We start from the raw sequence: 14,138 nt of genomic DNA on the forward strand, positions 1-14,138 counted from the left end.
GCCAGTTTTCTTCTGATCTTTTCATCAATTTTGGGGTTACGTCCAGTTCACTTTTGTGCCATATTTTCTCCACTTGATGATTGTCTTCACTGTGTTCCATGGTATATCTAGTGCCTTGGACATTTTTTTATACCCTTCTCCTGACTGATACCTTTTAACAATGAGATCCCTCTGATGTTTTGGAAGCTCTCTGTGGACCATGGCTTTTGCTGTAGGAATGCGACTAAGAAAACGTCAGGAAAGACCTACTAGAACAACTGAACTTTATTTGGGGTTAATCAAAGGCACTTTAAATTATGGCAGGTGTGGTACTAGCTCCCATTTAACACCAGTTTGAATGTGATTGCTTAATTCTGAACACAGCTACATCTCCCCAGTTATAAGGGCGTATGCACACTTATGCAACCACATTATTTTATTTTTGTCCTGAAGCTCTCCCACCACTCTGCTACCTGGTCAATTTCTTCCTGTTAGCGTCTGGACAATGCAAACACCAGGAGCTGTTCTTCACACCAGGTCAAGATCCCCAGAAATCCCTGCTGTATCGACTTCAGGCTGTCTCCTTCCAGTCACAGTGCTTTTCAGAGGGCATTTGACAAGCATCGAGTGGGTGTTATAGTGTCTCCTTATCACCTAATTAACCTTATAATGCTGCACTACCACTGCGCAGTACTACAGCAGTGGGCGAGTGCCGCTTGTCAAACTTTGCACTCTGAGCTAAAAATGCAGCACCCGCGGCATGTGTTATTTTACAGTTTGGGTGAGTGGGTAGCTGGTGGGCAATAAACCATGGCGCAGCTTTTCGTTTTTACTAGCCTCCTGACTGCCCATCTGAAAGAGACCAATTTCATGAGCAGTTGTACCTATTATTTCTAGCACCAGGTTTTTGTTTTCTATATGTTCTGTATGTTGTATATGTACTTACGGACCTTCCCAGCTCCAAAATTGATATTGAGCAGAATTTTCAGTCCTCCACAACAGTCCCAGTTTCTCACTTGGCCTCTTGGGGAAATGTATAGCCGAAAAACAACTTTTTTGTGATGAAGCCAGCAATCAGCATTAGATTTGCCTGGGAAGTTTGAATCTGATTGGCAGGTGTTACAGAAGGTCTTTGACCTATTTACACCTGCACGACGCATATGTGTGGTGGCAAAGGGGTGGGCTTTAATGCCCACTTGCCGTACATATACCTCACTGGGCAGTTGACGTTTCTGCGCTGAGAGCGCATTCCCAGCACAGGGACTGAGCTGTCAAAAACAGCTCTTGGTGCCCACAATTGGGCATGTGACCACTGTGACAGCCATTCCCAGTGATCTTTTGTTTGCCAAGCCTTCCCACCTCCCTGAGTGTCCAGAACCTTTTAAAGGGACACCGGAGCGGACAGGAAGGGGATAAAGGGCCCGGACTATGGACACTGCACTGTTTGCGTGTTCTTAAGCCGTAAAAGAGCTTTAAACAAGCCTGATCATGTATGTTAGGTTATTGATTCTCAAACATCACAACAAAGACTCTAAAGTTATGTCTGTTTCTAACATCTTATTCTGTCAGATGTGTGACACTGCTTCTAAAGATCCTGCTGTTGACAATTTGCCACAATCACCAGCATATCGCTAGGAGGCTGCCTGTTTGTCCCTATGCAATCGCTCACTCTAGCTGAGTCAGCAAGATGTCGCTCCATTGCTAGCTGTAAAGATTTAGCAGCGTTTGAGCCAACAACAGAGTGACTTATCACTGCATCTGGCTACTGAGGGGGGCGATTCCATAGGGACACACAGACACAGCCTCTTTCGTGATCCTACTGATGGCAATTTGTCTCTAGCGGCAGAATTGCCCATCTGACATTGACCTTCCTAATGATTTTTATCTATCTTTTCATAGGAAACACTCTTTCAAAGGTGCAGACGACAGCAGTGAAGGCGATGAAAAGAAGAGGAGAGAGTCCAGGAAGAGTGGCTTTCTCAATTTAATTAAATCTAGGTCCAAGTCTGAGCGGCCGCAAACTGTTACCGTGTCTGAAGAGCCCCTGTCTCCTAGACCCTCTGTCAAAAGCCCTGCTCCTGACAGTGGCAGAAAAGATAAAGTAACGGACACCAATGGAGCAGTGAGTTCAAGCGCAAGTGCTGCAAGTAGTGGTCCAAGCAGCAGTACAGAGAGGTCAGAGGAGCTAAAAACCCCAGACTCCATAGAGGAAATTCTGCAAATTGATGAAGTCACTAAACCCGAGCGGGCCGATAGCAAAAGCAGTCCACAAAGTGGAAGGAGATATGGAGTGCAAGTGATGGGGAGCGGGTTGCTAGCAGAGATGAAGGCCAAGCAGGAAAAAAGAGCCGCAAATAAGGTAGGTGTTTTAAAACATGTTCAGTTTTGGCATACAGTATGTTATTTAAAACCCGGACACTCGTGAGAGTTGTATTTCGACTTTACAGCGTGACTGTGATGCGACTTTTGGTGCAACTTTGATCTGCTTTTATATTATCTGGACCAAAATCGCATCAAAAGTCAGACCAAAGTAGTGCAGGAACCTTTTCTAAAGATCCAGTGACTTCTGTAGTGTCAGTAGGAACTGATCTCATAAAGATACATTTAATTTTACATGTCCTGCGACTTGGGGTCTCGCAAATTGGATGCCAAATTGCGTAAGTGTGAAAGGAGCCTTAAAATGTGTTCTTGTGTTCTCATTTTATCCAATTGCAAGTAACAACAAAGCTTAGCAATGATCATGCATTTGCTTTGGCATCTAATAGCAATGCATATTGTATTGTGGAGCATCTGTATAATTTTTTTATGGCATGCCTCCTGCTGAGACTGTACTATAGATTTTTTTTTTTTCAACCAAAAACAGTATGCATGTTCAGTTATGAAAACAGGTGTTTTACTACTGCACATAATAATACAACAAATTGAAGGACAGATTAAATACAGGAGTTCACAATTTATTTTTGTCAACAGAGTTGCACTATTAAAGATATCAATGGAGTATTATTCTAAGTAAAGTATAATTAAGGTTGTTGTCCAACAGACATAGAATATACATATATGTATTTATACATCATTTAAACATCAAGGTTTTGCTAAGTCCCTTTCTAAACATAGTCTTGGATCAGGGTTTAACACTAGTGTATAGTGTAAAGGAAACAAAAACAAATGATCTGAATGATCCTTATTTGAAAATAATAGTGCCAGGTTTGTCATTGCAATAAATCAGATGTTGATTGAATTTAGCCTTAAAGTGGTTGTGTAAACCTCAGACATGAAATATGAACAAAGCATATCCCCCTATAGTGTGTACAAGTCTTCATTAAGAGCACAAAGTGTAATTTCTGTCTGATGCTTTATTCCTCCATTATCAGCATGATAGCATGATAATTATCAGCATGATCAGCATGATCAGCATGTTTTCCTGATACCAAGAGAAAAATGGTGACAGGGGAGGGACCTCCAGCAGATTGGCAGCCTCAGCCCTGTTCCTGTGAGCTGTGTAAATAGAGGATGTGTCCGTTCCCTCCAATCAGATCTCAGAGCTCTCCCCACTGAGCTCTGCAGAGTGTAATTTCAGCTCCCCAACCCTTTTTTTTGGGAACTATCAGACACGCTTATAAATTCAGCACAGATGTAGAGAAGGGAAGACTGTAGCTAGACAGGTACAACATATGTGGGAGGATTTGTTTCATATCTGTGTATTACCTGAGGATAGTCCCTTCACTGGATATATGTAAGGGTGTACAACCACTTTAAAATCCACTTTTTCAGCCAAATAGTGTCACAGGGCATTATACACCAATTCTAATCCTGGTCAAAGTGACAGGTTCTCTTTGTAGTCCTACTCCTACTGATAAATATTTTTATGCATGGTTAATTACATTCTTTCTGGTCCCACGCGACAGTACACAGGCATGCTGATTGGCCACTAAAGCACTGAGCACTGTCCTATGAGGAAAAATGTGCAAGGCTCACAGCCCCACTATACCAGGATGCACCAAGTATTTCTAATGATTCTGGCAGGCAAATAGAGAGTTGAGAGAATGTGGCAAAGTATCACAAGGCAGTTCTCTGTGTGTGTGTGTGTGTGTGTGTGTGTGTGTGTGTGTGTGTGTGTGTGTGTGTGTGTATGTCTGCATGTATAAGGAAGGTAGGGGAAGTCGTGTTATCAGGAGAAGCTGTCACTTGGTCCTAAATGTGCAGATTGATAGTTTTACTTGGCCCCTTCCTGTCTGGTCAGGTCTGCCTGTCAGTTTTTTAAGCAACCCTGATTGGACCCTGCATTGTCCTCTATTGAGCGGCAGATGTCAGCAAACACATGTCTGCTGATACCTGCCGCCATCTGATCCTGTCTGCCAAAAACAGATGGATGGTGGTCCAATTCCATCTAAATGCCCCATAGAGTAGAGCAGGACTGTGTCCGCTCTGCATAGCACAGGGAACATGGTGGGTATCGGCAGAGAAATCCCCTGCCGAGCAAGTGGATTCCACATAGTGGAGGTGTCTGTGTGAAAGGGGCTGAACGCAATTCAATTGTCGGCACTTGCTGGGTTGGAAGAACTAAATATACAAATGTTGGCTGATAAATAAATGTATTTCACAAGAAGAGGATGATGGAGGTATATACATCTGCTTGCACCCAGGGCTTTAATAGAACATTTCAGGATTCATATTGAGTATTTATCTGCTGTATTCTTATCATCACATTGCTTTATTTTCATCTTGAAAGATTTAGTCATTATCAACCACCATATTATCACTGTCTCCTCGGTACCTGCTGGGAATTGAATTCTTTTTCATTTATCATGTTTTTTTGTTGGGTGACATGCCTGCCTGTCTGATCATCATTGTATTAAAAGCCTACATGTACACGTGAATTAAAGTCTAGAACTTAACTACATCAATTAATAATTCATAGAGGATGCAGATAGTGGGATGGCAGGGCTGCTTCTGAAATAACATCTAGTGCTGCAGGGCGATAATCTGATTACAGAGGCAGTGGTGAAGGTTTCAAGTTCTCTGTCGCCATCTAGTGTTCTGTAAGGTGCAGCTTCTGGTTGCTTAGTTATCATGGAATGTATTACAAGTGATTACAGGACCATTGCAAGCTGCCCGTCTCTAACATGAACAAGATTTCATCTGTCAAGGTCATCCACTTTGAAGAAGACCTTCATTTGAGTCATTCCAAGGACACATTCAGAGATCCTGTAGCTGAGCTTGCCAAATGGAGTCATCTGCCATATCGCTTTTTTTTGTTTATAGCTACATACACAATAGGTCAGTGCCAGGGTTTGGGTCCTTGCCTGACAACCTGATTTCACAAGGCTCAAAATTCAAGGCTTTAAGACCGACAAGATTTAAACAAGGTAGTCGTACCACAGAGTCTTTGTTTAACTCACATCTGGGGATAGTATCCGCCTATAGCTTATATGTTTTCTCTGTGTTTTAACATTTCCTCTTGGAACCCCAATTTCCTTCCATGATATAACAACAGTATAGTTTCTGAGCTGTCTGGTTATAGGCCTTGTATCACATGCTTAGAGTGTGCAATTGTGGTAGGGACATCAAACTAAAACCCCTTTCGTGGGAGGAATAGTTGGGTGTTTTCATGAAGAAATTGAACAAGTTAACATAGATCAATTGAACAATTATTTACAGTATGTCTGCTGTTGATTTAAATAGAAATTAATTTTCTAGTAGTACCTTCATAAACACTGTCTGAATGTTAGCTGGGCCAAGCGTGCTGGCAATAATCAGTGTATAAGCCAGAATATCTACAGGACCAGGCCTTATCTGGCACTTTTTATTTACAAGTAAAAATCTGTATTTTGCGCTAGAAAATTACTTAGAACACCCAAACATTATATATTATGTTTTTTAGCAGAGACCCTAGAGAATAAAAAGGCAATCTTTGCAATGTTTTATGTTCCACGGTATTTGTGCAGTGGTTTTTCAAACACAATTTTTTTGGAATCAGGAAACCGGGGGGCGTGGGCAGAGTGCAGGGCTGCACTAGGCAGTGCGGCATCTGTCTTCCAGCCTGCAATCTCTTCTGGGTCCCAAGTGGCGGGTGACGTCGCTGCTGGATGGGTGGGACTTTTGGGGCGCGCGGCAGGTTCTGGCTGTTGGATCGCCGGAGGGGGAGGCGGCTTCGGCGGGTGCATTTCCGGTTTTCGGACTGCAAAATTTTTCTAAAATAAAGACTGCCGGAACCCTGGGAGAGGTGGATCCAGAGGAACCGGCGGCAGTGGCCTTTGTTGGTTAACCTGGGCCATGTATGGTTTGTCCCTCCTTTCCCCGTGGGGGCACCTGCCTCACCTTCCTCAGGTGACTTCTCTGGGTAATGTGGGTTTGTTTCTACAGCAGTGATTTTGTGGGATATGTGTTTTTTTTTTGTTTGTTTTTTTGTTCACTGACTGTTGTTTTGGGATCTGCTGGAGATGAGATCCAATCTGTAAATGTATTGATGGTGTTTTTTGTCTGCTTGGTGTATTTTCAGACAAAAGTTAAAGAAAATACTAAGCATGTTTCCCCTCCCCCCAAGAAAAGATTTGCTTCATGTAAAGCTTCCCTTAGGGAGTCTTGGACCAAGCCTTTGTACAGGTTTTGCATAGCGGATTTGGTCAGAGGAGACTTCCATTAAAGCACCCTCTGCCCAACCTAGTGAGATGCTCACTTCATTGCGGAAGGAGTTGGAAGACACCTTTCAGTCCTTCCACTCCTATCTGGACAAACGTCCGGTGGCAAAATCAACAGAGGATTCTCCACCCTGCCCTCACAGGTCCTCTGTAGCTCGGACAGTGGTTAGCGAGTGGGAGGAGGAGAAAAATGGGTCTTCAGGGTCAGACGAGGGAGAAGGCGAGGAAAAAAAGGTATCTTGCTCCCATTACAGATTGTCTTTGGAAGAGGTAGACGACCTTTTAAAGACCATGCACACGACCCTAAATATCAAGGAGGATAAGACCCAATTGTCACTGCACGACAAAATGCATCGGGGTATGGATGAGGTCAAACATCAGGTGTTTCCAGTGCTTGAGGTGTTAACAGAGGCTGTAAAGAGGGAGTGGAAGGAGGACCCCGTTTTTCTCCAGGTCTCTTAAAAGGAGATTTCCTTTCTTTATTGTACATCATGGGACACAGAGCCTAAGTAACCACTTAATGGGTTATAGGCCACCCTCAGGTGTTGACACTGGCATACCCAATCAAGGAATTCCCTCTCTATATAACCCCTCCTCCTTCCAGGAGCACATCCGTTTTTTTGCCAGTGTCTAAGGTGTTGGTCACAAGTGATGTGCTCTGAGGAGCTCCTGGAGTGATCCATGCTGGATTTAAAAAAACCTCCACAACCAGATCCATCCACACCAATAAGGCCGCAGGATGGTACCTGGGCCTCGCATAGAAGAATGAGGTTTTGCCTGTAACACTTCTCTTTGAGGGCTGGACCCTAATAACCAGGACTCTTTTTGGTCTTGCTACATTACCTAAGGTTGTCCTGAGGGGTGCTATACAGGTTCAAAGGAGTGGAACCCCTATTAAAAGGGACCTGGTCTTTGAAGGTTTAACTACGCTGCCTGCCGTGATAGGTGAAGTCTGGATCTTTCTGTTTTCAGCGGTATCCTGCAGTGAGGAAAAGGTAATAGAAAAGCTTAGGAACTGCAAAGTCCACCCATGACTTTTCTTTCATATTAATATTGTAATTCCTTAACGTTTCCTCTAGAGGGAGTAAGAATACAGATACACTTTCAGCAGCTCTTTGTCCTGCTACAACAGCGTGGTATGGCCTAGCAGCAGGACGGGGGTTCTTATCCCCTCTCCCCTCAAGTGGAGAAATCGAGGGGCTGGGGGTACATGAACAAGGTACATAACATCCTGTAATCTTTTGAGCAGTGTGACATTTTAGTAAGCCTCAAACTGTTAAAGAACCCCACGAACGCCCCCCCCCCCTCGAGGGATGCGGGGCAGCTTTCCTAGATAAACATTTGTTTGTTTTTACTTGTCTTTATTTAATGCAAGGAAGCCAGGCTCTTTCAGATAGGGAGAAGACAGAAACGCTGCATAGCGGCTGTAGCCTCCTCTCCTCCTCCTTTGGGTCTGTGTCGTCTGTCCATGCGAGCTCAAGTTTTCTTCTGAAAAGAAGAGGGCGGGTCGATGGAAGGGGTTTGGCTGAAGCAGTGGGCACCGTGTGCGGACTCGGCGTCCTCGTGGAAGCACACGGCACACAGACAATCAGGCTTACACCTGAGAGGTCTTAAAAGGCTGACGTCTCTAAAGGTCTCTAAAGCAGCTGAATGAGGAATCTGCCACAGGACACAGGAGCGCTGGAACACATGAGGGGTGTGCACAGGCATTTCCAGTACAGGAAAAGACATTGTGGTTTAGCATCAGATTAATCTTTATGCCGCCATTGTTTTTTCTACTACTGCTTAGCAAATAGTACATTATATTAGAGTGCCTTTGCTTTTGTGCTTAGCACTATGGCTTCCAGGATTACTACTGAGGCACCAAAAGTTCCACCCCCCCATGCGCTGGAAACTCCAGTCATGCCTCCACAGTGTCATCCTCTCCGGAGATACCAGATATGCCAGCCGGGGTGAGTTTTTCGGAACCAATTGGTGTTGCAAATGCTTTTCACACTTCAGCCCCTGTATACTTGACTGAAGATGCACTTTCCTCTGCCCTGCAGGGCTTAGAAGGAAGATTAGTGGCTTTAATCGCATCCTCCATCCAAGGGGATAGGAAGCGTGCTAGATCCCCCTTCCCCACCTCAAACCCTTTACCAAGGGAACAGTAAGCACAGGATGAGGTATTACCCTCAGGCGTTCACGTAGAAATACAAGCCAATTTTTTTCCTCTGTGGAGGAAACGGTTGATGAACCTTATGCAACCTTGCAATCTGAGAGATGGATGGTAAAAACTCTTAGGCCGCGTACACACGGGCGGACTGTTCGTCCAACTTTGTCCGCTGAACAGTGTTTGGGCGGACAGTCCGCTCGTGTGTGGGCTTTCAGCGGACAGTTTCAGCGGACAGTTTGACGAACAAGGTTTTACGGAATTTCCGAAAAACTGTCCGCTGAAACCTTGTTCAGCGAACAGTCCGCTCGTGTGTAGGCTTGTTCGTCAAACTAAGTTCCGCGCATGCTCAGAAAGGATTTACACGCCGAAAGTTATAATGCAGTGTATAGGACGTCGTATTTTTCGTCCCGTCGTACGTGCCGTTCACGTCATCGCGCACGGTTTCAGCAAACTGTTCGTCCGTCGTGTGTGGCCATGTCCGTCCATGCTAAGTTTGAGCGGACTGTTTGCCGAAACTGTTTGACGGACAAAGTTGGGCGAACAGTCCGCGCGTGTGTACGCGGCCTTATGGAGATGGTTTGTTCCACTTTCATGCTACCCCTAACAGTCGCCTGAAAGTTTGGTCCCTTCCTTGGGTTCTTTAAAACCTTTTACAGCCTTTTCATGCATTACTAGAAAAGCTTATTTATGCTGAATGGGAACACCCGAATAAGCATTTTCTCCCTCCAAAGAGTTTCTCAGTTCTCTATCTCGTGGAGGAGAAATTCACAAAAGATGTAAAGTACCTGCAGTAGGCGCTGCAATTTCCAGCATCAAGAACAATTAGAGTAAACAATGCACAAACGCTTAAGGATCCAACAGATAAGAAGTTGGAATTTTTGTTAAAATCCTTTTTTTGCTGGCCAGTGCCGTTCTCCGCCTGCAGTCGCTGCAATAGGCATCTGTCAGTCCCTAAAGGACCAGTTCAAAGAGGCCCTTAGGGAGGTCCCTGCACAACAGGCCCGTGAGTTAGCCGAACTACCAAAGGCGCTATATTTTGCCATAAAAGACTCTATCCACCAAGTGTCCCGCCTTGCGCTTGTGCTAAAACACATGCGTAGGACCCTCTGGTTAAAGGGTTGGTCAGCCGAAGCACCTTGCAAAAAAGCTTCTGACTAGTTTCACTTTTCATGGGGAGCGACTATTTGAGGAGAATTACATCCAATTGATTTCTAGCAGGAAAGCTACTTTTTTGCCCACCGTCGACTCTAGAGCAGAAAACATTCAGCCCCTGTATACATGATTGAAAATGCGTTTTTTCCTCCACCTTGCTAGAAGGAAAATTAGAGACTTTAACCGCATCTGCCACCCGAAAGCATTGGAATCGTGTTAGATCCCCCTCCCCACCTTAGACCCCTTATCAAGGGAACGGGATGAGGGGTTACCCTCAGATGATCAGGAAGAAAGGCAGACCGATTACTCCTCTGCGGAGGAGACAACTGGAGTTGAACCTTTTTTCAGCCTCGCAATCTGGGAGATTTCTGGTACAAATCTCTTACAGAGATTGTTCGTGCCTCTTTCAAGCTACCTCTAGTAGAGTCAGCTGATAGTTATTTTTCTTCTTAGGTTACTTAAAACCTTCACTGCCTTTTATATGCATTTCCTGTACATGTACAGATCCATGCAGAAATTCAACAGATCCATTTTAGATCTAAAAGAATCAAAATCAGTTCCTGAACATCTGCTCCTTTCTATGGAGTCGATCACGTCAATAGTTTCTATCCTACAAGGAGGAAAATGTCTGCCATTTATCGGTGTCAGGGATGCATATCTGCATGTCCATATATTTCCCGCTCACCAAAGGTTTCTGCGGTTCGAAGTAGAACAGCATTTCAGTTTGTAGCCTTGCCCTTCAGGCCAGCTACAGCAGCCTGAGTGTTCACAAAAGTGCTAGCCCCACCTATAGCCAGGTTACAGGCACAGGGCATAAACAGTCTTGGCATATCTAGAGATCTATTGCTAATAGACCAATCAGTGTTCGGAGTAAGATGTACGCATTACAACCAGTTGCCAGGAAAAATCTTGGTTGCGTTCTCAACCTAGAGAAGTCTCCCTTAAAACCGCTAAAAAAGCTGGAGTATTTGGGTCTGATCATAGATACAGCCCAGAAAAAGGTGTTCTTGCCCAGGCAATAAAAAACTTCATAAGAGAGTTGGTGCGGATGGTCAGGTCAAAAGGAGATCCCTCCATTCTCCTTTGCATGAGATTGTTAGGAAAGGTGGTGCCTTCATTCGAAGCAGTTCCCTATGCCCAGTTCCATTCGAGACTGTTACAAAACAGTATTCTATTTGCTTGGAAATAAACAATCAAAGCTTTGGACTTGCCAATGCGGCTGTCTCCAAGGGTGTCCCAAAGCCTCAATTGGTGGTTACTGAATAATCTGCTAAAGGGTAAATCCTTCGGACCAGTTATCTGGAAAATGGTAATGACAGAGAAGACAACTGTCCACGGACAGTGTTCAAGAACCCATAAACATCCTAGAGATTCGGGCAGTGTGTCTGGCTCTGAAAGCCTGGATTTCCAGGTTAAGGGATTGTTCTGTCAGGATCCAATCTATTAATGCCATGGCTGTGGCCTATATCAATCAGCAAAGGGAGCACCAAGAGTCTCTCAGCGCAGAGAGAGGTGAACCATATTCTAACTTGGGCAGAAAGAAATATTCAGTGCCTAGCGGCAGTCTTCATTTCGGGAATAGAGAATTAGCAGGCGGACTACCTAAGTCGCCAGCAGGGGAATGGTTTCTTCACCCCGACATTCGGGTTGTTTATCAAAGGTGGGGGACTCTGGACATAGATCTTCTAGCATCCAGTTCAACATAAAGTTAGTCAACTTTGTGTCCAGAACAAAGGATCCATTCGCATGCAGAACCATTGCTTCAATGATACCGTGGGATCAGTTCTAGCTGATCTATGCATTTTTCCCTATTCAATTGCTGCCTTGACTTCCTTGCAGGATCAAGCTGGAAAGAAAACTGGTAATTCTGACAGCATCAGCATGGCCCAGAAGGTCATGGTAATCAGAAATCGTAAAGATGGCAGTGGAGGGTCCGTGGTCCCTTCCACAAAGGTCAGACCTGTTCTCACAGGGGCCGATATTCCATCCTACTTACAAACGCTAAATTTAACGGCCTGGCTATTGAAACCCACATTCTGAAGAAACGTGGGCTTTCCGGGTCAGTTATCTCTACTTTGATTAATGCAAGGAAACCAGCTTCCAAAACTATACATAGTCTGGAAGACTTATGTTTCCTGGTGTGAATCCAAGGGTTCACACCCTCGGAGATATATCATAGGCAGAATTCTTGCCTTTCTACAATTAGGCGTAGAGATGAAGTTGGTTTTGACTACTATTAAGGACCAAGTCTCAGCCTTATTGATTTTATTTCAAAGACCGCTTGCTACGCATTCTTAGTCTGGAGTTTTATGCAAGGGGTGATGGTTTTCACATGAACCAAGATATTGTCCTGCCATAGTTTTTTCCAAAACCATGTTCCAGGGAAGAAAAGTCACTACATTGTCTTGATGTGGTGAGAGCGGTGAGAATCTGTTTAAAGACAACTGCTCTGATTCTTAAGATTGATGTCTTATTTATTCTGCAGGGGTAGTGGCCCATTCAACTCTGGCTGTATCAACGTCCTGGGCGGAACGAGTTGGGTCTTAACCCTTTCCCGCCGAGCGTACGCAGATATGCGTACTCGGCTTCCGGGGGTTATACCGGGATGATGCCCGCACCTGCAGGCATCATCCCGGTACCGTTTTTTGCAGCAGGCGATTGGCTATCCAGGCATAACAACCGATGCGGCTAAAAGCCGCTCGGCTGTTATGCCGGAGGAGCGGGAGGGGACGTCCCCCCCTCTCGCCGCTGTTACCGGTGCTCCTGCTCGATCAGGAGCACCGATCAGAGATCCGACGCCTCCGGCTGCTGCGGAGGAACTGGTACGAAGCCGTAATCGGCTTCGTTCCAGTCTCCTCATCGTAAACACGGAAGCGACGTCATGACGTCACTTCCCGTTTACTCGGCTGCCAATGGCGCCGGTTTTAAAAAAATATCCGGTATTCAGAATTGCTGTTTTCGGCGATCTGAATACATTGAAGTGTAAAGGAGGGGTGGGGGGTCTTTTAGACCCCCGATCCCTCCATAAAGAGGACCTGTCACCACCTATTACTGTCACAAAGGATGTTTACATTCCTTGTGACAGCAATAAAAGTGATCATTTATTTATTTATTTTTTTAAACAATTTAGTAATTTTAAAATAAATAAAAAAATAAAAAATAAATTTTTTAAAGCGCCCACCGTCCCCGCGAGCTCGCGAAGCAAAGAAAACACATACGGAAGTCGCGCCCGGGTATGTAAACGGTGTTCAAATTACACATGTGAGGTATCGCCGCGATCGTCAGAGCGAGAGCAATAATTCTAGCACTAGACCTCCTCTGTAACGCTAACCTGGTAACCGTAAAAAAATTTTAAAGCGTCGCCTATTGAGATTTTTAGGTACCGTACTTTGTCATCAATCTACAAGTGCGCGCAATTATAAAGTGTGACATGTTTGGTATCTATTTACTCGGCGTAACATTATCTTTCACATTACGCAAAAAAATTGGGCTAATTTTACTGTTTTGTTTTGTTTTTATTCATGAAAGTGTCCCTTTTCCCAAAAAGTTGCTTTTAAAACACCACTGCGCAAATACCGTGTGACATAAAATATTGCAACAATCGCCGTTTTATTCTCTAGAGTCTCTGCTAAAAAAATATATATAATGTTTGGGGGTTCCAAGTAATTTTCTAACAAAAAATATGGATTTTAACTTGTAAACACCAAATTCCAAAAATAGGCTTAGTCATGAAAGGGTTAACCAGGGCGATGCTGCAAGGTGGCCACATGGATGAGTTGTTCCACCTTCAGTTGTCACTGTAGGATGGACCTGCTCTTGGCAGCAGAGCATTCGTTTGGCAGTAAGGTCCTGCAGGCAGTGGTCCCACCCTAGGAGTAAATACTCGCTTATCTTCAGGTGCTGTCCTGAAAGACGAGGTGGGAAACCCTTAGTTAGACTTACCGGTAACGGTATTTCTACGAGTCTTTCAGGACAGTGCCTTCCCTTGGTTAGGAATGTTAATATGGTGTTAGTGCTATGTTCTGCTTATATAGTTTTAGCATGGCTGGAGGTACTCTATAACGACTGAGGCAACGGTAGAAGTGTCCAGGCTTTAAAGAAATGCCTGACGTGTTTCCTGGGAAGTGGGTGGAGCTGCACTCTCTCTCCAGGTGCTGTCCTGAAAGACTCCATTACCGGTAAGTCTTACTAAGGTTTTTGGTACGATATAAAAT

General features: G+C 44.5%; 1 protein-coding gene across 2 annotated transcripts in view; it reads left to right on the forward strand.

Moving 5' to 3' along the window:
* CARMIL1 (capping protein regulator and myosin 1 linker 1) overlaps positions 1–14,138 on the forward strand; it is a 405,018-nt gene that overhangs the window by 374,651 nt on the left and 16,229 nt on the right. For both annotated transcript variants that reach the window (XM_077492299.1, XM_077492300.1), the window contains one exon: positions 1,879–2,338. In XM_077492299.1, the coding sequence (XP_077348425.1) occupies positions 1,879–2,338 (460 nt within the window). The remainder of the gene's footprint in view (positions 1–1,878; positions 2,339–14,138) is intronic.

Source organism: Lithobates pipiens, unplaced genomic scaffold (genome assembly GCF_037356315.1).
Source record: "Lithobates pipiens isolate NorthernLeopardFrog02 unplaced genomic scaffold, aLitPip1_a1.2 Scaffold_19, whole genome shotgun sequence".
Lineage (NCBI taxonomy): Eukaryota > Metazoa > Chordata > Amphibia > Anura > Ranidae > Lithobates > Lithobates pipiens.